This window comes from Aristolochia californica, unplaced genomic scaffold, assembly GCF_029961685.1.
Source record: "Aristolochia californica isolate CCGP_79_NKW_82.1479 unplaced genomic scaffold, dmAriCali1.0.hap1 SCAF_4, whole genome shotgun sequence".
NCBI classification, from domain to species: Eukaryota; Viridiplantae; Streptophyta; class Magnoliopsida; order Piperales; family Aristolochiaceae; genus Aristolochia; species Aristolochia californica.
Window position 1 is genome coordinate 2,795,574 of NW_027182103.1, and position 25,969 is coordinate 2,821,542.

Genomic DNA, 25,969 nt, shown 5'->3' on the forward strand with positions numbered 1-25,969 from the left:
AAATGCATGCATAATTTTATATATATTTTATTTGATATATATTTTTTGAAAAGTTTTAAATGTATGTTGAGGCTCGAGTTTGGCTCGAAGCTAGGCTCGAACTCGATGGGCTCGAGCTCAATAACAATTTTAGGCTCGAGATGAGGTTCAGCTCGAAGCTCGGCTCGAAATATTTAAATCAAGATTAGCTCGAATATAGGCAGGTTCGGGCTCAGCTCGACTCGGCTCGATGCCACCCCTAAGTAAAGGTATTAAGGGGAGGGGGGTTAAGTCAACAAATATAAAATTTGAAGTTTATCTTCATCTCCGATAAGGGTGGCATGGAGCAAAGCCGAGCTGAACCTGAACCTGTTTATGCTGGAACTGAGTTTAATTTAAATATTTTGAACTCAGCTCAAACCGAACCTAATTTCGTGCCTAAAATTGCTATATACGAGTAAACTGGGACGTTCGAGCCTCGCTTTACCCTCTCTTCGCGCCGAAGTTTCCTCCGTGAATCGGACGAGAAAGAGAAGAATCAAGTCACCTCAACGACGACCCACGTCGCATTGTCTTTCGGCGGTCGTGGTACGGATTCTGGTTTTCTTTTCCGTTTCCTTTCCTGAAGGCTATTCTAAACTCGTGCCTTGGCTCCCAAGTAATTCTCCTCGTGAAAGGGGAATCGACCACTCGGACAGTCGGATTCGAAGGTCCGTATACAGCAGAGCAGAAAGCTTGTGTCAGACTTTCACACGTAGTCCTACATAAGAGAGGAAGAAGACTTTTACTTCGGTTCTTATTAAACTTCTTCAGTTCATTATCTCTGCCGTTTCCTGTCTTCCTTTTAGATCGTTTGTCGTCCAAAATGACTCCTCGGGAGCACATTGAGAAGATCAGGAGAGAGAAGTTCTCCATCGGAGCTGATAAACCGAATCCTCTCTCTGAAGACCTTCACCACTCGGTCAGAAACCTTTCCGCGGAGCTTTATGCCAAAGATGTTCATTTCCTTATGGAGCTCATCCAGGTAGATGCAGCGTAAAAAAAATGGCACTGTTTAAGTTGGATCTATTATTTTCACCAATTTTACCTGATAAAACACATATATGTAGACCAATATGTATCTATTGTTCAGCACAACTTGGTACGTCTTTGTTATGTAGCTGCATACTTTCTTAATCAATGAGTTGCTTCTTGATTCTTGTTAGTAACACTTAATTTTTTACAGAAGTTTATATTTCATATATTTTTTCTTAATGCTATTAGAATTTATCAACAGATACCTCCAAAGTGGTTGGGTTCTTGGTTCAATCACTAAAAAATGGTTGTTGAACCAGTTATGATGTCATGGGGGTGGGGGTGGATCTGTTCCCTCTGTTTCCTTTGCTCTTCTTTGATACCTGTTCACTAATTTTTTATTTCATTGAAGACACCTTTGATTCCATCAAAGGTCTCAGATTTTTCTTAAGAAGGTAAATTCAAGTACACCTACTAAAATTATCAATAAAGGAAATAAAATACTTATGACCAAACTGACTAGTCATAGGACAAGGACCCCCTAACGTTTGAGTGTACAATCTCAAATAAATGGCTGGTTTTATGAGATGAGACTAGAAATGAACTTCTATGATGTTTGCCCAATTGACATTACTCGCATTGAAATTAAGATTTCGAAGGAAAGTTTAGAAAGACTTCGAGTCATTTTTATTGCAACATAACCTAGCCACAAGTGCCACTATATAGGAGAAATATGTGATGGTATGTAATGCCTGAACATTATTTTGCCAAAGGTTCTCCAGGTAGTTTACCCCATCTCTCACGAGAGGCAAAATTAACATGTTTGTCACACAAGGACTCTTTTAAATTGGAAAACAATGACAATATACATGACATGTGTCTAGAGGCGGCAAAGTCAAGAACCCAGGAACGGTAACAATTGAGCATGATAAGCGGCCATACCTGAGTGAACACTGGTAGAACTAGGGATTGGGAAAGAAGCATGAGCTACAAATGTTGAACTCGAGGCAACAAAGATTTGGGCCATGCACTGAGCAATTTTCTGTTGTTGTTGTATCAATACTTGCATCTCGTCTGGGGCACACGGTGTAATCGACATAGAAGAATCTAAACTTCCACTTTTAGGAGTTGTTGAATTAGCTCATGCAGGCTTCCCAAACTTAACCCAACATATGCCAGAATAATAATTATTTCTGCCATAATGAACACACTTCTTGTCTAACTTACCATCACCATGTCCTCTACCTCTGCTTGAAACCCCTCTATCTCAGCCTCTACCTCTCTGTTTAGAGGAATCTATTGGGGTTGATGTAGTGTTGGAAGCATTAAGAGCAGTGGTTTCCTCTATTTTACCTCCTTTACCTGCTCTAGGTACAATAGTCTTCTCAACCCTCATAATACGATTAAAAGTGGTAGAGAAAGTAGGAATTTCATCTAAAGTTAACATCTGGGCTTTAATAGCATGAAATTCAATATCTAAACCATCCAATTTTTTTTGCAACAAGTAGCCGATTTTGCTGTTTTCTCAACTCATTCTCATATGTAGTAAATAGTTGTTGATCTTTTGCCATATGCCGAGGAATGCACTTTAATATTTTGTAATTGTTCGATTTTTTCTTTTTAACCCAAAAAAGTGTGTATACAACTCATAAACTCAAGAGAGATTACTCTCATGTGCATATAAAGATTCTAGAGACAACAACAACTACATAGCCTTTGTTGTCTCACAATTCATCACCTGATTTTTATGAGTTGAATCAATACTATCGACAATCCAGGTCATAACTTGATTGTCCTCTGCCTCCCAATCATCAACTGAAAGCACTAGAGGATCATCTCGAATAAACATCAACTTATTTCTACTCTTAAGATACATTCTGAAAGACGTAGCCCAATCAAGATAATTAGGACCTGTCAATTTTTTCAAAGTAATCATAATGGTATCCTTTCCATCAAACCCAAATTTTTCTCTAGCCGGGATATAAACTTCTCCTGTCTCAACCATAAATACTGATATATGATCACAAAATTACAAATTTAAGCTTCTTGACAATTTCTAGATTTATCACCAAGGTGTCTCACTCACAAAAATAGGATATTTGCATTTCAACAATCTAATAACTAACAATTCATAACTATTTCAACCGATATCATGCAAAAGTAGTAGCAACTAAGGCTGATGTCATCAGTTGGGTAATGATGTAGGTAAGGGTGACGTCTAATCGAGTTAGTTCGCGAGTAGCTCGAGCTCGGATCAGTTCGAGTTATCTTGATCTCGAATGGAATTCAAGATTAGAATCAAGCTTGTTTTAGTAAACGAGAACGAGACTTTAAATAGAAAATCAGGGATTCAGTGACGGCAACTTTGGAGTTTCGGGAATCAGGGTGAATATGCCTAGGTCACTATGTGGAGACAGGTCCAACGCCATCTGGGGCTTCGGGCATTTGGGATACAAGTTTGATTCAGAAGCTACACGTGAGGGGGAGTGTTAAGGAATAGTCCCACATGGATTAGTGAGATCAAAGAGCTCGAGTTTATTAGTTGGTAGAAGAGGTTTCCTAAGTGGCTAGTAATTTTGGGATAGACCTTGTACCCAATTTAACATAGGACTCTAGTATGGTTTTCAGGATTCCAGAAACCCTTTATTTTTTCTCCTATTGCACAGTATTACACTGTTGTTCGTGAATATATTTTCCTTCAAAGGAAGGTTTACATCTCTTTCACCTCCTGCAGATTACACTTCACAACCGGATTCTACAGATTGTACCGTTCCTCTATCATGTCCATACAGAAACAGCCTTGACGACTTACATTTTGTAGGTTGACTAAAAATTGTCTCTTTCGTCAAGGAGTCTTTCCTGACCGATCTTCGTCGATTTGCAAATAGATAGTGAAGGTTGACATCTCATTTTCTCTCAAAAGCTCCACTTCTTTTTCCAGAATTAGCTGGCGAAATATTTAGCAATCCTTTTTCACGCAATTCAGGCTTCTTCTCCTTTTTCGTCCATTGAGAAAAAAAGTTTCAAACTCATTGGTGGAGGTTGGTACTTTAAAATGGACACTCTACGAATGTATTGATTCTGCTTGTTCATCTGAGAACTTGAGGTCTCTTATGGTGTGAGAAGATAGAGATATGAAAGAAGAAGAAACCTTGGAAACACGGCTTAGAGGCATTCTGAAAGCATTTTTTGCTTTAGGAAGGTCCTTTGGTGCAATATCTTCATTCCAAAATACCAGCCAAAGTGTCTCATAAAGATTCTTCCACTATCCTCGCTATTATTTTGTTGCTACTGTATCTCGGCAATTGTTGGTAATCCGGGAAGATTTTTGGATATCTGTTGGCTATCTTCGGAAAGTTCTATGTTGCTGTTAATCTGGAAGACTCTCTTATCTTTGCTGTTATTTTTTTTTTTCGGAAACTCATTTGCCATTTCATTTTGCTGAGGTTCTATTTTTTTCGAGGTTTCATTCCATCAAGGTTCTATTTTTGTCGAGGTTTCATTCCATCAAGGTTCTATTTTTGTCGAGAATATATTTGCTCTGTTCGAGAAGATTTACTGTTGATTCTCTGGGAGATATCTTCTCCGCTATTTTCGAAAACTTCGCCTTCATCTTTGCAAATCCACTAGATTATTTTGTGTCCATAATTGACTCTCTACAAGATTGAATTATTTTTTAAAAGATCAAGTTTCTGTTCAACGCCAGCGTTGTCGTCTCTAGTTTTCCGCTTTGTTCGGAAGCGGGGACGATGACAGCAGGCTGCGGTTGGAATTGCTATTTCTTCTCCTTCGCTCTAACTTGTTCATTGCTGACTATCCTCTCTATTTCTGAGTCTGCTCTGATTGGTGTCGTTGCCGAAGAAGAGGAAGAAGACTATTGCGATTAAATTTTTCCTAAGTTATGAAAATTTAATCAAGCGTCGGTTCAGCGCCTGCTCCAACCTGGATTAGGCCGAGTTAACCCAGTGACCCAACAACCCAAGCGTTGCTTGCTTATGATCTACCAAGTTAATTGGGCTCAACTCTATGCCTGGGTCAACCTGATTTGGCCCACTTATTTTTTTGCCTCGGTATACGTGTTTGGGTCCGAGTTCTAAACATATTTCTTCCCCGACTCTATTCTTTGTCTCTGGCTGGATTATTATTTTGAAGTAGTGGCAACATATTCCTTGGTTAACACACTATTTGGTACAACTTCCTTATTTACTGATGGACTCGCTGCATACTATTTCATATGTCCTTATTACTCTTAAGGATTTCTATTATTTATCAGTTATCCGCTACTATACAAATGCATATGTGGTACATGTTATTTGGGCATTGGCCCATTTCTGCTCTTGCTATTATGTCTCTTTGATTGAAACATTATTTCTAAAGAAGAACTCCTCATTTTTAAGTCCATTGAGACTTTTTATATGTATCCATGGGTCTTTTATTGCCGTCTTGTGAATGACAGACATACCCACTTATCACCCATTTCTACCTTTGAGAGTCAGTGCCCGGGTTGGGACACCATGATGGAGGAGCTTATTACTATATATATGTTATTTGGTTCAAGCTGAGATCATTGCCATTACCTCCCAGCTTGAGGAGGAGTGTTGGAAGATATGATGTAATTAGGGTAGCACTAATGTAATTAGTTTATGCTTCTAGTATCTTCTTCAATCTTACTATAATTATAATATTTATTTTTATTCATTTATAAATAGAGCTTAAGAGGGAGGGTTTGGATATAAGTCCATAACCTCTTTTTCGTCATGTTTTAACCAATGTGCGTGTCTCTCTTTTTCTCTATGAGATAAATCCATGGAGTCTTAAAAATTAACATCCTCCATGGGATGGGAGAAAAAGTCATGAGACACGGCCATCGTCGATGCGAGAAGCTCACGGGGACCCTGTGATTGACAACCTGGAAAAGTCCCCACACCCTGCATGCAGGCGACAAGGTCTGCATGCTTATCCGCCTTAGGTAATCATCCCCGAAAAAGAAAGCAAACAAGTTGATGACGGGAACGGAAGCCACGGTGGCAACAGAAGTTGTCACCTGTGGAGGCCTCATGTAACATGAACAACATGCAAAACGGATTGGACACCGTACAGTGGTGTGAACTGGAGGGAAGGGAGGCCCTCTTCTCTTGCCTCGTCTTTCAGTTTTCTCATGGAAGTCGACGACAAGCAAGTCAGCCACACTCAATGACCGAACCAGTACAAACCACAAAGTCAGGTGTTTGAGCATGGGACCAGCTTCAGTCAAGGACCATGGACTTTATATACACATGTTGTATCAAAGTGTGAGGACACTCAATCAAACTCAGCTCATAGCAAATAAGTTTAACTATTATTTCAGATTGTTTAAGTATTAGGTATCATTTTTATTTTTTATGTTAATTTGTGGGGTGAAAGTCAAGCAATTTTGAGGAATTACAAGTTCATAATGTTAATAGGTATATAAATATTATACAAAATAAGTAACATTAATTTGGCAGTTGAATACATGGCATAACTAGTATGTAATAGGAAAGTTTCAACATGTACTGCCTCAAAAGGTATAGTGCATGTGGTACAAAGGAATTTTTTTTGAAATCTCAAGCTCTTAAGTTAATTGCTTTTATTTGTACACATTATTATTTTAGTCTTATTGGTGAAAGTTGCATGATTGAGTAGATTCTATGATACTTGATTATTTAATTATCATGATTCATGATAATCTTTTTCAATAACAAGTTCTCATACATGATTTCTTAATGTTTGATTCGTGTCTTTTTATTGCAAAATTATCTTGGTTTCCTCAATATTTTTATAACTTTCCTCAAATGTTTCTCGTGCATGGATTTTTTTTTTTACGTTTTTTTTTTGTTAATTGATTTATTTTTTTTCCATTTTCATTTTCTACTTGGTAATTATTATTATTTTTAAGTTTTAAATGAAGGTTGGAGCTCGAACTCGGCTTGAGCTCGAGCTTGAACTTGATTAAAATTATTAGACTCGAGCTCGTACTTGGTTAAAATTATTAGGCTCGAGCTCGATTACAATTTTAAACTCGAGACTAGGCTTGGTTCGAGCTCAAGTTCAAAATATTTAAATCAAACACAACTCAAACATATGCGGGTTCGGGCTCTGCTCGAGTCGATGCCACCCCTATATGAAGGCATCTAACACTCGATTGGGTGACGTAGATCTCAAAAAACTCAATTAGGAACCCAATTAGGATTATCAATGTGTAGAGAATCCTTCAATGATCCAAAAAGACCAGTATCCTTAAGGTTATGGCAAAGAAAAAAAAAACTTAACTTTCAACATAAAAAACTTGTAGTTTTTCTCCTTTCAACAGGTCGCCCTCTTAAAAAATGGCAAGAATCTGCAGTAGAATGCATCCAACAACGATCTACTGTTCTGTTACCATGTAAAAATCAAGATTTAGTAGAAGGAAGAGAAGAAAAAGAGAAAGGAGAAGAAGAATTTTTTGAAGAACTTGAAAAGGCTTTGTTGAGAACTATGCCCGAATTCTCAGACCTCTTAAGTAAGTGTTTTGAGTTATAAATTACAAAAATGCCCTTATACACTTAATAAACCTTATCCTCCTAGTATCTCCCTAACTACACATCCTATGTACATGAAAATTTAACCATTGATATAATTTAACAGGTAGAATAGGATTACCTAAAGAAAATAAACCACTGAAGTAGTAAAATGACCAAAATACCCTTGGATGTATTTTCTAACATAAAGTTTTTTGTCAAAGAATAGATATCCCTACTTTGTTCCCTTAATAATTGTAGGAGTTTATTAATATTGAGTTAAGAGGTGGCAAAGTCAAGAACCCAAGAACGGTGACAAGTGAGCATAATAAGCGCCTATACCTGAGTCAACACTGGTAGAACTAGGGACTGGGAAAGAAGCATGAGTTACAAATGTTGAAGTCGAGGCAATAAAGATTTCGGCCATGCACAGAGCAATTTGTTGTTGCTGCTACATCAATACTTGCATCTCTTCTGGAGCACACGGTGTAATCGACATAGAAGAATCTAAACTCCCACTTCCACTTTCAGGAGTTGTTGAATTAGCTCATGCAGACTTCCCAAAATTAACCCAACATCTAGCAGAATAATAATTATTTATACCACAATGAATACACTTCTTGTCTGACTTACCATCACCACGTCCTCTACCTCTGCCTGAGCCCCCTCTATCTCACCCTCTACCTCTACGTCTAGAGGAATCTGTAGGGGCTGATGTAGTGTTGGAAGAATTAAGAGCAGTGACTTCCATTATTTTACCTCCTTTACCTACTCCAGGTACAATAGTCTTCTCAACCCTCATAATACAATTAAAAGTGGTAGAGAAAGTAGGAATTTTATATGAAGCTAACATCTAGGTTTTAATATCATCAAATTCAGCACCTAAACCATCCAAATTTTTTGTAACAAGTAGCTGACTTTGCTGTGTTCTCAACTCATTCTCATCTATAGTAAATAGTTGTTGATCTTTTGCCATATGCCAAGGAATGTACTGTAATATTTTGTAACACTTCGATTTCTTCTTTTTAACCCAAAAAAGTGTGTATACTACTCATAAACTCGAGAGAGATTTCTCTCTTGAGCATGTAAAGATTCTAGAGACAATAACAACTACATAGTCTTTGCTGTTTCGCAATTCATCACCTGAATTTTAAGATTAGAATCAATACTATTGACAATTCAGGTCATAACTTGATTGTCCTCTGCTTCCCAATCATCATTTGGAGGCACTGAAGGATCGTCTCGAATAAACTTCAACTTATTTCTACCCTTAAGATACATACTGATAGACTTAGCCCAATTAAGATAATTAGGACCTGTTAATTTTTCCAAAGTAATCATAATGGTATCCTTTCCATCAAACCAACAATTTTCTCTAGCCGGGGTATAAACTTTTCCTGTCTCAGCCATAAATACTGATATATGATCAGAAAATTACCAATTTAAGCTTCTTGACAATTTCTAGATCTATCACCAAGGTGGGCCTCACTCACAAAATTATGGTTAGGGCACAAAAATAGGATATGTGCACTTCAACAATCTAATAACCAACAATTCACAGCTATTTCAACAAATATCATGCAAAAATAGTAGCAATTAGGGTTGATGTCATCAGTCGGGTGATGATGCAAGTAAGGGTGGCATTGACCCGAGCCGGTTCGCTAGTAGCTTGAGCTTTAGCTGGGCTCGATTCGAGTTATCTCGATCTCGAATTGAATTCGATATTAGAATTGGGCTCATTTTAGTAAACAAGAACGAGGCTTCAGATAGAAAATCATAGATTCGGTGATGGCTATTAGAGTGGTTCCGTCCACTCTTGTAGGCGGTAGCTTTTCGCACCTAACAGATCGGTCTTTTGGGTGTATTGGCTAGCCGCTATCATGGTATCAAAGCTGGGCACGCCAGGTCCGTCGTTCGAATCCCGTGAGAGACGGCTCCAGAATAGGCGGGGTGGGTGTCAGAGATAGGTGGTTCTGATCCACCTGGGTTAGGTTCTGTCCGCCCCTAGTCCACTTATGGGTTAGGTACTTAGCTTTCCGTACCTTAAACGGCTAGTCTTTTCGGGTTGTATTGGTTAGGTATCTGACTAAGAATTCTGAAGTTAAGAGAGCCTGAGTGAGAGTAATCTTAGGATGGATGACCTTCTGGGAGGTTGCTAGGCACTGTCATGGTATCAGAGTTGGGCACACCACGTCCTGTGTTCGAATCCCGTGAGAGGCGGTCAAGAATGGGCGAGGTGGGTGTCAGAGTGGTTTCGTCCACTCTTGTAGGCGGTAGCTTTTCGCACCTAACAGATCGGTCTTTTGGGTGTATTGGCTAGCTGCTGTCAATGGCAACCTTTGGAGTTTGGGGAATTAGGGTGAGCACGCTTGGGTCGCTGTGTAGAGACAGGCCTAGAGCCATCTAGGGCTCTGGGCATTTGGGATACAAGTTGATTCGGAAGCTTGCGTGGAGGTTTTCTTACCCCCTCCCTCGAAGCACTCGGTAAGAGTTCCCTTCGACAGACCCATGCTAGAGGAGAAGACAGAGTGGATTTGCTTGCAAAGGTTTGGTCTTCGTACTGAGTGACAACCTCCTGGTAGTTCTCTGCCTCTTGCAACCATTTATGGTAGTCTTTATGGGTGGAGACAAGGTGGAGGTAGTGGAAGAAGTAGTAGCCCTAATCAAGTCTGATGCCTTCTTATACCCCATTCGACTGCCATACCTTTTTGTAGGAAACGGAGTCGTTGACGTACTTGTGTTTCTCCTCCATGGGAAGGGAGAAAAAGTCACGAGAGATGGCCATCGTCGATGTGAGAAGCTTGCGGGGAACCCTGTGATTGATGACCTGGAAAAGTCTCCACACCTTGCATGCAGACGACAAGGTTTGCATGCATATCCGCCTCTGGTAGTCATCCCCGGAAGAGAAAACAGACAAGTTGATGACAGGAACAGGAGCCATAGTGGCAACAAAAGCCATCACCGGCGGAGGCCTCACGTAACATGAAGAACATGCAAAATGGATTGGACACCGTACAGTGGTGTGAACTGGAAGGAAGGGAGGCGCCCTTGGCTCTGACCCTTTTCTCTTGCCTCGTCTTTTAGCTTTCTCGCGGAAGTCGATGACAAGCAGGTTAGCCGCACTCAATGACCAAACTGGTACAAACCACAAAGTCAGGTGTTTGAGCATGGGAACCGCTTCACTCGAGGACCATGGACTTTATATACACACCATGTATCAAAATGTGAGGACACTCAATCAAACTCAACTCATAGCAAATAAGTTTAACTATTATTTCGGATTGTTTAAGTATTAGGTATCATTTTTATTTTTTATGTCAATTTGTGGGGTGAAAGTCAAGCAATTTTGAGGAATTACAAGTTCATAATGTTAATAGGTATATAACTATACAAAATAAGTAACATTTATTTGGCAGATATACATGGCATAGCCAGTATATAATAGGAAAGTTTCAACGTGTACCGCCTCAAAAGGTATAGTGCATGTGGTACAAAGGAATTTTTTTTGAAATAACACTCTTATGTTTTATTTTTTTTAGTAAAATGGTGTGAATATAAATCTCACACTCTTAAGTTAATCACTTTTATTTGTACACATTATTATTTCAATCTTTTTATTGGAGAAAGTTGCTTGATTTAGTAGATTCTACGATACCTGATTAATTGATTATCAAGATTCATGATAATATTTTTCAATAACAAGTTCTCATACATTATTTCTTAATGTTTGATTCATGTCTTTTTATTGCAAAATTATAAGTAGCTTCTCATTGGTTTCCTCAATCTTTTTAAAACTTTCCTCAAATGTTTCTTGTTCATGGATGTTTTTTAGGTTTTTTGTTTTGTTAATTTATTTATTTTTTTTCCATTTTCATTTTCTTCTTGGTAGTTATTGTTTTTTGCAAGTTTTAAATGTAAGTTGGAGATCGAATTCGGCTCGAGCTTGAGCTCTAGCTTGAACTTGATTAAAATTATTAGGCTCGAGCTTGAACTTGGTTAAAATTATTAGGCTCGAGCTGGATTACAATTTTAAACTCGTGGCTAGGTTTGGCTCGATCTCAAGTTCAAAATATTTAAATCAAACCTAGCTCGAACATATGTAGGTTCGAGCTCAGCTCGACTCAATGCCACCCCTATATGAAGGCATCCAACACTGGGTTGGGTGACGTGGATCTCAAAAAACTCAATTAGGAACCCAATTAGGACTATCAATGTGTAGAGATTCCTTCAATGATTCATAAGGACCAGTATCCTTAAGGTTATGGCTAAGAAAAGAAAAGAAAACTTATCTTTGATGAACTAGCACAAACAACCTGTAGTTTTTCTCCTTCCAGTAGGTCGCCTTCTTCAAAAATGGCAAGAATGTGCAATAGAATGCTTCCAACAACGATCTATTGCTCTAATACCATGTAAAAATCAAGATTTGGGTGAAGGAAGAGGAGAACATTGAGAGAAAAGGAGAAAGGAGAAGAAATTTTTTTTGAAGAGCTTGAAATGGCTTCTTTGGGAACTGTGCACGAATTCACATACTTCTTAACTAAGTGTTTTGAGTTATAAATTATAAAAATACCCCTATAGATTTAATAAACCTTAATCTCCTTATATCTCCCTAACTACACATCCTATGTACATGAAAATTTAATAACTGATATAATTTACCATGCAGAATAGGATTACCTAAAGAATTTAACCAATGAAGTTGTAAAATAACCAAAATACCCCTGGATGTATTTTCTAAAATAAAGTTTTTTGTCAAAAAATAGATATCCCCCTACTTTGTTCACTTAATAACAGTAGGAGTTTATTAATCTTGAATGTAGAAGGAGAGAATTGAAAAAGTAAGAAGGTTGTCTAGGGAGAGTTGCTTCCTCAAACACAAAAAAAATCCTTATGAAAAGGCTATTGCTTTACAATAAAAATATATGAAATTTTAGATTAACACCTGATATTAATAGATGGGTTAGGTTAGGGTCAACCCATTGAACAATAGGCTCAAGATGGCCCTACTTGAGCCCTAATTATTGCCACCCCTATTTCTCCTGCTATTTGACTTACTTTGTAGTCCTAAATTTTTCTTTACATATTTGGATGCATCTGTAAGTTAATTGGTTGCCTGAGCAATATATGGTCCAAATAATATCAATTTTTTGTGCGTCTTGTGACAGGTCTAACATGTTGACATATCTCCTATGTCTCATACACATCCCTTCTCTCAAAATATTTGTACCATATATATTCTCTCAATACTTTTAAATTCTTAGGCAGTCCTTTTTGTCTCCCTCATCTACCCTTTTGACAAATCCTTTTTCTAGGGAAAAGTGAGCTAACAGCAGTTTTCCTTCGTACAATTCATGTTAAAATTAATTTTTATTTTCTTTATCTTCTCAATGAGGGCTTCAATCTTCAATTCCAACTGAAATCCAGTAAGGACATTACTGTAGGCTATTTCTTAAAGAAGATAAGTGTTGTTGACTTAAACTAGTGCAAAATTGGGTTGTTGGTCTCTGTGATTGACCCACAGTTCAGATAGCTCATCCAAGTAGTGGTAGACCACATTCATGGCTTGGTCTAATGTAGTCCACTTACTAGGATTTAACTTCCACACTGAACTTGAGATCCACTGTTCCAACTGTAAATTGTAACCTGAAAGGTCAAAAAATCAATTTCATGCGAAAACAGAAGTCAACTGCTTTTCATCGGCATTTATTTTTCTAAACTCTTATTTCAAGTCACATACTGTCTGAATCGCTTGAACGGAAAATCCATCACAAAAACGAGTTCACTGGGTGGGATGGTTCGAGAATCATTGTGCAAGAGTCAATAGTTCCTGTTCATATCCCTTAGAAAGCAAATCTTTTCATTGCTAAAGCTCTAGGATGACACGTGAAATGGTGGGACTTGCTTGGTGGCTTAATTTGGTTTAATGTCTAAAGGCAATGATGAGCTGCTCCTCTTTTCAAAATTACCTAACAGCTTTGTGAGCAGAAGCCTGAATAATTATTCATTCTAAAACTATGATGACCCATATATATATATTTAACAGAGGCAGTTGCACAAACATATTAAAATTTTCTTGGAGTACTGTTGGTGCTGTGACTAAAGACTGAACTGTTTAAATTTTGTATGGACAGAATGCTGAAGATAATGAATATCCTCCTGGGGTGCAACCTTCTTTGGAGTTTGTGATAACATCTCAGGATATTACTGCCACTGGAGCCTCTGCTACTTTACTTATTTTCAATAATGAAAAGGGTTTCTTTGAGAAAAATATTGAATCAATTTGTAGCGTTGGGAAGTCTACCAAGAAGGGAAAGAGGCAGCAAGGATATATTGGAGAGAAAGGTATATCTGTTATCATCTTTCATCTTGAGTTGACAATACTGATACATGCCATTGCTTATCTGGTAGCTAGAGAATTGATTTATTGCTAACCCTCATCTGATGTTTGATGGGGAAACTCTGATCTCATACTGCATTTAATTGCACAAGGAACTGTATTAGAGTTGTAGCGTATGATCTGCCTGTTGCAATAATTCTTTTGTAGAGTTCTGGATAGCTGCTTCTAGACGAGAAGAGGGTTTTCTAGGAGAGTCTTACCCTTATGCACGTTGGCTGGTGGGGTATTTGATCCACCTTCATCTTTCTCCTTTCCTATGATTGTCTCAACTTCTCTTTTATTTTTGGTTGGTGATATATTAGAACTTGTTTTGTAATGAAGAGTATCACTTAAAAGTAGAAAGATATGCAAAACTAAAAAAAGCTAAAAGAAAACAAAAACAAAAAAGAAACAAACAAGTTTGCCCTAGTTTGACAATTTTCCCTAGTCAGGGGTGATATCTTTTCTTCCTTCATTGGCAGTGACAAAATGGTAGAGAGTCAAGCCGGAACAAAGAGTGGAAGGGATTCCCCAAACACTTGGGAGCGTGAGAAACTCCCTCTTTGTCACGTCTGTCAGCTTCACCATTGGTAGCACGAAGAGTATGCTGCCCAACAACCCGTACTGAAGTACACTGATTAGTAATTTATACAAAGTCATCATAGATGTGCATTATCCTCCAACAGTGAGGGTCTTAGCAAGTCGATTACAAAACCTGATGTGTTAATATTTTTAAAGCAAGTTACTTTTTTTGTTTTGCTAATAAAAGTTAAAAGTAGTTGTGCAGTGATCACTTTCCTAACAAATTTGTGTCCTGGTGGATCCACAGGTATAGGATTCAAGAGTGTATTTCTAATTACCAGTCAACCATTCATTTTTAGCAATGGGTATCAAATTGGGTTCAATGAAGATCCACTTCCAGACTACGACATACCTGGATACATAGTCCCAGAATGGGTGAAGGAGAAACCGACTCTTTCTGATATCAAGCACATATATGGTGCTGATAAGATCCTCCCAACAACAACTATAGTTCTTCCATTGAAATCTGAAAAAGTGGCAAGGGTGAAGCAACAACTATCCAATATCCATCCAGAAGTCCTTCTGTTTCTTTCAAAAATCAGGCAGCTTTCTGTAAGGGAACATACTGAAGATCCTGGATGCAATACACTACGAGCAATTTCTATCACTACCGAAACTAACTATGAGGAGAGAAAGAGCATTAATGCTGAATCATCCACTCTCCATCTCTCTGCCAAAGAGAACAGTGATGGGGAAAAGGAAGAATGCGTTTACTATATGTGGAGGCAGAAGTTTCCTGTAAATTTGGAAAACCAAGTTGTAAGGAGGAATGAGATTGAAGAATGGGTTATTACTCTAGCTTTCCCTTATGGTGATCGTATAAAAAGAGGGATGAGGTCACCAGGGGTCTACGCATATCTGCCCACAGAAATGGTAACAAATTTTCCATTCATTATTCAGGCTGATTTTGTTTTGGCTTCATCCAGGGAAACTATACTCTTGGATGATAAGTGGAATAAAGGAATCCTGACCTGTGTGCCTAATGCATTTGTTGAAGCATTTAGATCGCTTTTGGCAGGTGTTGGAACTGCACCTTTATCTAGTTTGCTGAATGTATTTGAAAGCTTGCCTGTGGAGGAATCCTCGTACCCAGACCTGAACAAAGTGAGAGAGGAAATAAAAGCAAAAGTGGTTGCTAAAAATATCTTACCAGCAGAGACGTACACAGATCAACGATTTTTCTACAGGCCTGATGAAGTGGGTCGGCTCATGCCAGCTTTCTGGGAGATCTTGACCAAGGCAAGGATGCAAGGTGTCAGCTTGCATAATTTGTCATCCCATGACATTTATATTCTGAACTCTACATTTGATAATGCTGCCTATGATCACATTTTAGATTTCCTAGGTGTTGGATATGTTGATAGAGAATGGTACATCAAGTGTGTCAGAAATTCTAATCTGGTAATGGGAGTGCTTGATGATGTATATTTGGAGCTTCTTTGCTTTTTTGCTGAAAACTGGGGAAGCTGTTTTAAAAGTACTAATGTTGGTACGTTACCTATTTTGAAATGTGTTGGTGGGGATAACAGTGTGTGTTTATGGAATATTACTAGGGCCACTGATAATGTTGATAGGATCTGCTTATCATCTGACACTCAGCATATCTCATGGCTTATTGATTGGAACAAAGAATTCAGATGTTGTGCACAAAGGTTCTTTATGCCAGCGAAAACCCAAGAAGTTCTGAACGAGTTTCCCAAAAGAAAAATAGTAAAAGATTGGCTTAAAGAGATTGGAAAGGTGCATAATATAAGTTATTGGGAGTATTGTTGTCTGGTTCTTAGAGAGATAAAGAATGATAAAAGGTTTGTGGTTGCTTTTGCTCACCTTCTTTATCATTCCCATTCAAGAGGTTATATATCGGACAAGGAAGTTCGTGAATTATGTGTTACCATGCCAATTATCGATAGCTGTGGAGATATGATCAGTGAAAGGCAAGTTCTACTTGTGCCTGCAAAACGGAGCAAGTGGGTTGGCCTACTGGGTTCAAATCCTTGGATCGGAAAAAATTATGTAGAATTAGGAGAGGTCTATTTAGGTGGGGGTTATTTTGCAAACACATGTACATCAGAGAACAAGCTAATGTCGTTCTTGAGAAATTACACTCAAGTGTCGGATTTACCTGATTTTTGCCCTCCTAATGCAGCATTTAGTTCTGTTTATTCTCCTTTAAATTTGGAAAATACACTTTTGCTTCTCGATTGGATTCGCAATTTAAGAGCAAAAGGCTTTCGTATCCCACAGAAGTTTCTGAAGTGCATTAAAAAAGGAGGTTGGTTGAAAACATCTGTTGGTTACCGGCCACCATCAGAATCATTCTTATATAACTCAACATGGGGAATCGTATTGCAGGCTGGTTGTGAACTGGTTGATATTCCTCTCATTGATGAAAGATTTTATGGCAACAATATTAGTTGTTACACAGAGGAGCTAAAAGTTGTTGGGGTTATGTCTGAGTTTGGTGAAGCATGTCGATTCATTGGGAAGCATCTTATGTCACTTGCTGCTTCCTCCACTTTAAGCAAAAGTTCAGTGCTTTACATGCTGAAGTTCATAAGATATTTGCGCGAGGAGTGTCCATCTCCTAAGGAGTTCATCTCTAGTGTTAAAGATGGGGCTTGGTTAAAAACATCTGTTGGGTATAGATCACCTGTTGGGTCTGTTTTGTTTGATTCAGAATGGAATGCTGCCTCACGGATCAGTAAGCTTCCCTTCATAGAGGATACATACTATGGCGCTGAAATACGGAGTTATAAGGTGGAATTTCAATTACTAGGTGTTTTAGTTGAATTTGACCGGCAGATAGTGGCTGCCAATTTTCTGCCACCTGCATCTTTGACCTCTCTGCCAGCTGAAAGCATTCTTTTGATTTTGGAATGCATTCGTGATTCAAAAGTGTCTAATCAGATTGAGAGAGAACTGAAGGACCAGAAATGGGTTAAAACCAACCATGGCTACAAGCTTCCTAGTGAATCCTTTCTGTTTAATAATGAATGGGGAAGCCTTCTGCAGGTGTTTGATAACATTCCTTTGATAGATGAGAAATTTTACGGAGATGGCATTCGATCATACAAGAATGAATTGAAGAAGACTGGGGTAGTTACACATTTTGCTAAAGCATCTAAGGCAGTGGCCCGCTCTTTTAGGCAGCATCTATCTTCATGTTCGTTAACTAAAGAAAATGTGTTGTCTTTGCTTTCCTTTTGCAAGCATTCGACGGGCAAAGGACATCCATTGCATTCCAATTTATCAACATGTCTCCAAGATGAAAAATGGCTGAAAACCTATTTAGGGTACAGGTCTCCTAAGGATTCAATTTTGTTTGATGCAGAATGGGAACCTATCAGTGCAATAGCCTGCCTGCCTTTCATAGATGATAGTGAGACTTGCTACGGTAAAGTCATCCATGACCACAAAGATATGCTGAAGGAGTTGGGGGTTGTGGTAGAGTTTAAAGTAGGGTCGAGATTTGTAGCAGCTGGTCTTAAAATTCCGCAAATTGCAGCCCATGTGACACCTGTGAATGTGTTTGCCCTATTACAATGTATCCGACACTTGCAAGAGAAGGACGGAACACTGGTCAAGGAGCTCAAAGAGCGTGCGAGCAAAGAATGGATCAAAACTCACATGGGCTACAAATCTCCTGGAGACTCCATATTGTTTAGTTCCAGTTGGGATTCTCATCTGCATCGGAAAGATGGACCTTTCATAGATGAAACTTTTTATGGTACTGCAATAATGTCCTATAAAAATGAACTGGAAGCGATTGGAGTAACTATAGATATTAAGGGTGGGTCTTCACTGATTGCAAGCAATCTCGGCTTTCATTCTCAGATTAGTGTTATAACCAGAATATACACTTACCTGAGCAAGGTTAGTTGGGAACCAGAAACTAAGAGTGCTAGCTGGATTTGGATCCCAAATGGAGAGGATGATGGTGAATGGGTGGGTCCGGATGGCTGTGTTCTGTGGGACAGAGATAATCTCTTTGGATCACGGTTGATTATTTTGGAGGAATATTATGAGAAGGAACTGCTCTTTTTCTTCTCCATGGCCCTTGGGGTAAGACACCGGCCTTCTATTTATGATTATTGCAAGTTGTGGAGGGACTGGGAAATGGAGGACAGACTGTTGACTTGTCTTGAATGTTGTTCTTTTTGGTCTTTCATTGCAAAAAACTGGAATAAAACAACAGAGAAACTTCTGAGTGGTGGCTTCTCTCGGCTTCCTGTCTACTTGGATACAGATGCAATTAAGTTAGATGACAAGCATGATGTCTTTATCCCTAATGATTTGCTATTAAAAGAATTGTTCGAGAAGGAAATTGCAAATCCAGTGTTTGTTTGGCTGCCCAAATCAACCGTCCCTTCTCTGTCTCGAAGTAAACTATATGAAATCTATAGCAGTATCGGAGTTCGAACTATTTCTGAAGCTGTGCAGAAGGTGGAATCTTCTATTTCTGATGGAACTGAATTCAAGATTGTCAATCCAGCAGTATTTCTGCACCAGAAAGGATTATTTCGTATTATACTGTCCTTCCTTTCTGATTCTTCTCGTGAAATAAGTGTAGAAAAGAAGCATCAGATTGCTAAAGGGTTTTGGGATGTGGAAATTTATGAGAGTCCAGAACCTATTACAGTGAGTTATGTGCTGCCGATGTCTTCAGGAAAGTGTGCTACTGCGAAGGCAAGTAGAATGGTTCGATGGGAGAGGGAGAATGGCAAGCTGTTTCTTCAGAAAATTGACAAACAATCTGGTCATAAGGCGAATATTGAGTTTGCAACTTGTTTCTCTGAAGTTGTTTCAGAGGGACTGTTATGGGATACACCAGATTGGATGTCCGAATTAACGGAGCTTATCAAGGTTGGGTACTTGCTAGACTTTGATGAAGAGGCAGTGGACTTCCTACTCAAGAGTAAAAACATGGATGTCCCTCTGGAGGATGAAGCGTTCATATCATGTGCATTATCCTCCTCTAGTTGATCTCAAGTGTTCTGCTACTGCAAATCGATGAACTACTTTCTACCCATTCTACAGGTATGGTCTGACTGAAAATTAGTGCTTGCTTTCTGTTTTCGTGTCCTTGGATTTTGGTTTTTGGTGTGTGGAATGTGATGTTGTTGATCTCGTGCTTGTATGTAAACAAAGAAGATCATATGAACTTACCATTGTGCTTTGCAGTCGAGGGTTCTTTCTGTCGGAAATTAGTTTGCTCCAGACCTCCTTGCCTGATGTCACTTGACCAAATTTGGGCTGTCCTCCTCCGCCGCCGCCATCACGTCCGTTGTCTCCTTCAACTGGTGTAATGTAGAGGAAATAATAATGAATATCTTTTCTAAATGGCGTTTTGAGATTGTGGGGGTTTCCTCCGACATGATTTTATTTTTATTTTAGGTTTGTTTCGTTAGAAAATGAATTAATTAATATAAGAATAACAAAGTCATAAAATATGTATTATATTATATGTATCTATCAATTACTATTATATATTTTTTTAATTAATTAGCATCCTAATAGGAAATAATGTCTATGCTTACTATATTTGTCAATTATGAGCATATAATTAATATATTTGTTATTTAATTGATAGCAAAATGTGAATTTAATTAATTCATTTAATAGTATGTTTTATTTCTATAAAAATTTTAAAAAAAAATTATCAATACATAACAATTATAAGATTAGTAATAACAAACCAAAAATTAGTCACAACTAAAGCGGATAATCGCAAATGGAAATTCTAATTAATGAATGAACACTGAATAGTTAACAAATAAATTAACAACATATTTTATTTTTTCAATACTAATACCAATTATAAATGTTTAATTATTAATTGTGTTAAACCTTAAAGAATAATTAATAGCCATCAATAATGAATAATATGTATTAGACTTTATATGTATGTTTCTTTTTCTCTCGACAAACATGTAGATAAACGCACAACCCACTAAGTTTATGCCCATAATTCATTACGATATATAATTAATTATACGTGACATATAAATTACTAGAGCTTAATCGGGCGTAAAAGGGTTGTGTTGGTTTGGATATGATGGTAAATTAATAACTTTCTTCTTTGTTTTTAAATTTGTTTAATATTTATATGTTGAGTGACTTGAGTTGAAATGGTTTTGACTTTGCCCTTGAAACTAAACTTCAAGCTTTGTGTAATTGATATCTTCAAGTTTGGGTTTTGTTTAGATACAAATGCATAGTCATTGAAAAGTTTTAGTAAAACTCCAAAGTTTTGAACATTCTTCAAGGAGGAAGTGAGCATTATCTTACAAAGAAGAAAATAGATTACCGGCTTTCCTAAAATTCTAGGTTTACTGTCTCCACCAAATCGAGTTCGACTACATTGAGGGGGTACCTTTCAACACAATGATAGCTTGGATGAGAGCATAGTGTCATGTACTACTAAACTAAAAAGTATATATCAACTTAATATTAGGACAATTTAGAAGATAGTATACAATTATATAGTAACATAATATATATTTTTTGTTTAATGTATTATTTACAACTTAAAAAAATATTATTTATTACTTAACATTGTATTATTCTATGTGTATATGGTTTCATTTGCCTATAAGGAAAAATTATACTAGTAAGTCAATCCAAAGATGATTGCCACAAAATTTACAACTTTATTGATACAAGAGTGCTCCATTTTGCAAAGACACTCAAAGATAGGCAAACACAAAGTTTTGAAAATCAAGAGATCTAGGGAGCATATCGGAATTTTCTTCTCTTACTGTTGATGCAAATTTCCTTGCTTAGCTACCATGGTTAATAGTCTCAATTAGGATAAATTTCTTTGGAAAATTCAATAGTTGGTATGTCTTTTTTGTATTAGTAGTCATTTTAGGAAAGGCTTAAATTTAGTATGTCAATTATCTTTTTTTTCATGATAATTATGTCGTGGATTCCATTAAGAGAGCACCTAGAGGAGTAAATAGTTCACAAGCTTATGGTGGGATATTGTTTCTATGGATACATTCCACCTTTTAGTTTAGACCATGGTAGCATGATAGAAGGTTAACACTTACTCCTTTGTCAATAGGGAAAAACTCACTCTATTGTCTACTAAGGAGATTATGAGAGATTTAAACCTATTTTATACCATTCTCTGAAATTGATGAAGAAAATTTCAGCCTTGTTTCCACTAACGAACTCAAAGGACAACAAGATAGCTGAATTGGAGTTACTAACAAGTGATATATTCAATAACAACCATCGATCACCAGATTATTGTGAGCATGAAGCTGAAACTAAGAACTTGAAGTCGGGTTCTTTTGAAGAAAGGGTGAATGATGTAGTGTATGACTTAATCGTGGAAGAAAAAATTGTTGAATATGAAGAAAGAGAAATTTTTAGAAAACATTGAAGGTATACAAAAGAAGGGGGAAAAAGAAAAAAAAAGACTAAAATGCTAAGACTTATTGATTTGCAGGTGGAGTTTCCCTTGTCCTTTCAGTCAACACCAGTGTCAGTTTCTTTGACTGCACCACCAATAAGTGCATCTTCCGTTTATATTGATCTTAATCTTACTATTTATTTGGGTAAACAATCCAAGTCTAGACCTAATACTCATTAACCCTTATTTGAGTATGTTACTTATTTCTCGTTTATTTTTTTCTTCACTTGTTTTTTCTTCTTCTATGTATACATCAATTTGAGCTAGTGGCTTTGGTTTTTAGAGAATGGAAGCATGTTATAGATGAGGAAATGGTTGTATGGCTATCTCAGGTTACCTAGGATTTTTGCAATCTTTCGAAGGGCACTAAGGTCATAGGTTGTCATTGGGTTTATACGATGAAGTACTATTCTCATGAGACAATTAATTTTTACAAAGCCCGGTTAGTCACCAAATGTTACACTCAATATATGATGTGAATTATACTGAAAGCATTGCTCCTATGGCTCATCTTAATTTTTCTCACTTTTGATCAGAATTGGTTGTTGTTTTGACTTGATGTTAAGAATAATTGTATGGAGATCTGACCGATGAAGTTTTTATGAAGCAATCATCCAGTTATGTTGCTTAGACAGAGAATCAGAAACTGTGTAGATTTCGAAAAACAATTTATGGGCTTAAGTAGAGCCCTAGAGTCTGGTTTGACAAATTCAGTAAAGTGGTTATGAAGTTTGGTTTGTACATAGTCATGATTGTAACGATTAAGTGTTTGTGTTTCTATCTCAGGTTACCTAGGATTTGTGCAATCTTTCGAAGGGCACTAAGGTTGTAGGTTGTCATTGGGTTTATACAATGAAGTACTATTCTCATGAGACAATTAATTTTTACACAGCCCGGTTAGTCACCAAAGGTTATACTCAGCATATGATGTGCATTATACTGAAACCATTGCTCCTATGGCTCATCTTAATTTTTGTCACTTTTGATCAAAATTGGTTGTTGTTTTGATTTGATGTTAAGAATAATTGTATGGAGATTTGACCGAGGAAGTTTTTATGAAGCAATCATCCAGTTATTTTTCTTAGACAGAGAGTTAGAAAGTGTGTAGGCTTCAAAAAAAAAATTATGGGGTTAAGTAGAGCCCTAGAGTGTGGGTTGACAAGTTCATTAAAGTGGTTATGAAGTTTGGTTTGTACATAGTCATGATTGTAATGATTAAGTGTTTGTGTTGAGGTGATTAACTGGTATTGCAATTTTATTAGTGTATGTTGTTGATATTATTTTGTCAGATAGTGATATATAGGGGAATGCATATGTGAAATGTCACTTGCAAACTTATTTTCAAACCAACAATTTTGGGACCTTAAGATGTTTTCCTGGAATTGAGATAGCTCATTGTAGATATGGAGTTTTGTATCACAAAGGAAATATGTGACAGAGATGTAACAGAAAACTGGATTGGTAGAGGCCAAATTAATAGATACCCCTATAGAACCTAGTATGTATTTGTACTGTGAGCAAAGTCCTTTATTACAAGATAAAATTCATTATCATAATTTTTTTGAAAATTTGTTATATGTCATTGTCACTAGACAAGATATATCATTTGCAATAGTCAGTTGATGGAGTCTCCTAGAGTGGTGCATCATGACGTTGTACATGTATAAACCTAACACAAGTCTTGAAGTTAAAAGGGTTTTCTGATGCCAACCATATAAGATCTAAACTTAATAAGCACTCCATTAGTAGTTTTTGTACCTTTGTTGGAGGAAATTTAGTGACACGAAGAAGTAAAAAGGACCGGTGTGGCCATATCTAGTACTATAGCAGAATAAAGGGCAATGGCTAGTACTACATGTGAGTTTATGTGGGTGAAATCTTTGATGGAAGAGTTTTGGTTCTATGTGAAAACACATATAGAAATGAGATGTGATAATCAAATTGTTATTTTTATAGGAAGGACAAAACACATAAATTGACTGCCATTTCATTCGAGAAGCGGAGCTAAATAAAAAAATGATTACACCATATGTGAAGTCTTCGAAGCAACTTAGTGATATTTTTACAGAAACATTACATAAGAAAGATTTTGTATATTTTTATAGCAAACATGACTTATATGATTTATATCGTCTAACTTGAGGGAGAGTGTTGGAATGTAATTATCCAGAAGACCACTTATAGCTGTCTGGAACAAAATGAAAAGGGATATGAGGATACACCATCGAGGGAAATTCGAGAAGCAAAACCTCAAAAAGCAATATTTACCTTGACAAACCCAAACATAAGCCCCATTTTCACCCCATGCTTCTTAAAAAAGGCATCCTTATACTCAGAGCCGAGGTTCATCATATTAGTTGTGCATGAGATAAAACATCAACCACACCAACAAGACGAAAAAACAATATTTCTAGAAGGAATCCATAAGCAAGGAAAATAATGTTTCCATAGAAGCCCTCAGAGATGTGTGAGAAGAAAACCCTCAAGATTAGTGTTGCACTTCAATAGAGAAGATCAAAATATTAGAGAATGTGAAACACCAGACTCTCAATGAAATTATTTTAGGTAACACAACAGGTACATAATTCAAAAATTATATTATATACATTACATTTCGGGTTGGCAATTTTACCCGCTTACCCAATTACCCGTTTAATTATAAAAGGATATGGAAGAGAAATTTTTACCCGTTTATGAATTTGGGCCAACATACCCTATTACCCATCACCCAGTTTTCTGCACCCGTTTACCCTGGTTCTATATGATACATATCCAACCTAGAATAAAGGAGAGGATAATAGAATTTTTTATATTATAAAGATGTTTTATTAGTTTTATGGTTTTATAATATATCATAGTTTTGTATGAATCTTATGTGATGTTGCAATTTAATTTTCAACTTTAAATTTTTTAACTATTTATTATGAGTAAGAAAATCATATATGGAACAAGTTGTTATCCATTCAGATGAAATGGGTAATGGAACAAAGGTATGGTTAACAAAATGAGTAACATAATACCCATTACCCATTCCCTCCTTTACCTGCTTACAACTCTAATTACAATCTTAAATAATGCAACTCTAACCTCATGAAAACTACAAAAATAGGTTCTCAAGTTTTTTGTTGCAATAAAAGCTTGTAATTACTTACATATCGACCTCATTGTTAAATTGGGTCCAAGGCCGTATCCTAAAATGACTAACCACTTGCCATCTAATAAATGCAAGATTCTTGTACTCACTAATATAAGTGGGACTATCCTTAACACTCATTGAATGTCGTTAGCATTGTAAAAGTGTTCTGAGAGTCCTTCAAGCGCGTAGCAATCCTTCTCCTTGGTCTTTTCATAGGAACCTGAAAAAAAAATTAGGTTTTAAAACTTGCATTGAACCACAAAAATACTAGGAACAAATTACTAGGCTTTCTTTGCTTTATTTTTGGGTTGGGGTGGGCAGAGGGAGAGACATAAAAGCAAGATACTTACTTGCCTTTCCCTTTCTTTGGGTGGAAGTACAGGTTTTTTAGTTGTGGTTTTAGGAGTTGGAGTAGGTGTTTTAGGCTTCTACTTGAGGGGGCCACTTGGGCTTTAGGCTGCTCTTTCTCCACTTTTTCTTTTCCAGTTGGAGGAGATGATGACTTGGGAGTCTCCTTAGGTTTCTCTTGCATAGAAACCTCAGATGCTCCAGCAACAGATTTTGAAATGTCAGCAACCTTGGTTCCTGGCATTACAATATCACCTTCTTTTGCAAAAAGCTACAGGAAATCGAGCATTTTTAACATCAGTGCAGTGGATGTGCATTTCTTCAGTGAGGATAATCAAGTAAACAACAATAGTGACAACAAAAGGGAAGAAGGAAACCATGCTTTACCTTTTCAATTATTCTAGGTGCAGGGTTATTGACATCAATGGTCATCTGACACAAGAAGTGGAAGGAAGAAAGTTAAGAGATATACAACAATCTCAATTAAACATGTCTAACATAACTATGAAGTTTCAGAAGCAACCTTGTCGGTTTCAATTTGTGCAATTAACTCATCAACTTCAACACGGTCACCAGTAGGGGTGGCATCGGGCCAC

The 25,969-nt window shown here is 37.2% G+C and overlaps 2 protein-coding genes across 2 annotated transcripts; both read left to right on the forward strand.

The window, feature by feature from the left end:
• Nucleotides 1-844: 844 nt before the first annotated feature.
• On the forward strand, nucleotides 845-15,568 carry LOC137962168 (protein NO VEIN-like). The gene is made up of 4 exons (XM_068808898.1): nucleotides 845-1,003; nucleotides 13,643-13,853; nucleotides 14,717-15,487; nucleotides 15,534-15,568. The coding sequence occupies exons 1-4, from the start codon at nucleotides 845-847 to the stop codon at nucleotides 15,566-15,568; spliced, it is 1,176 nt and encodes a 391-aa protein (XP_068664999.1).
• Nucleotides 15,569-15,714: 146 nt separating this feature from the next.
• Nucleotides 15,715-19,733, forward strand: LOC137963944 (uncharacterized). The gene is made up of 2 exons (XM_068811174.1): nucleotides 15,715-19,506; nucleotides 19,651-19,733. The coding sequence occupies exon 1, from the start codon at nucleotides 15,715-15,717 to the stop codon at nucleotides 19,450-19,452; it is 3,738 nt and encodes a 1,245-aa protein (XP_068667275.1). The 3' UTR covers nucleotides 19,453-19,506; nucleotides 19,651-19,733.
• Nucleotides 19,734-25,969: the final 6,236 nt, after the last annotated feature.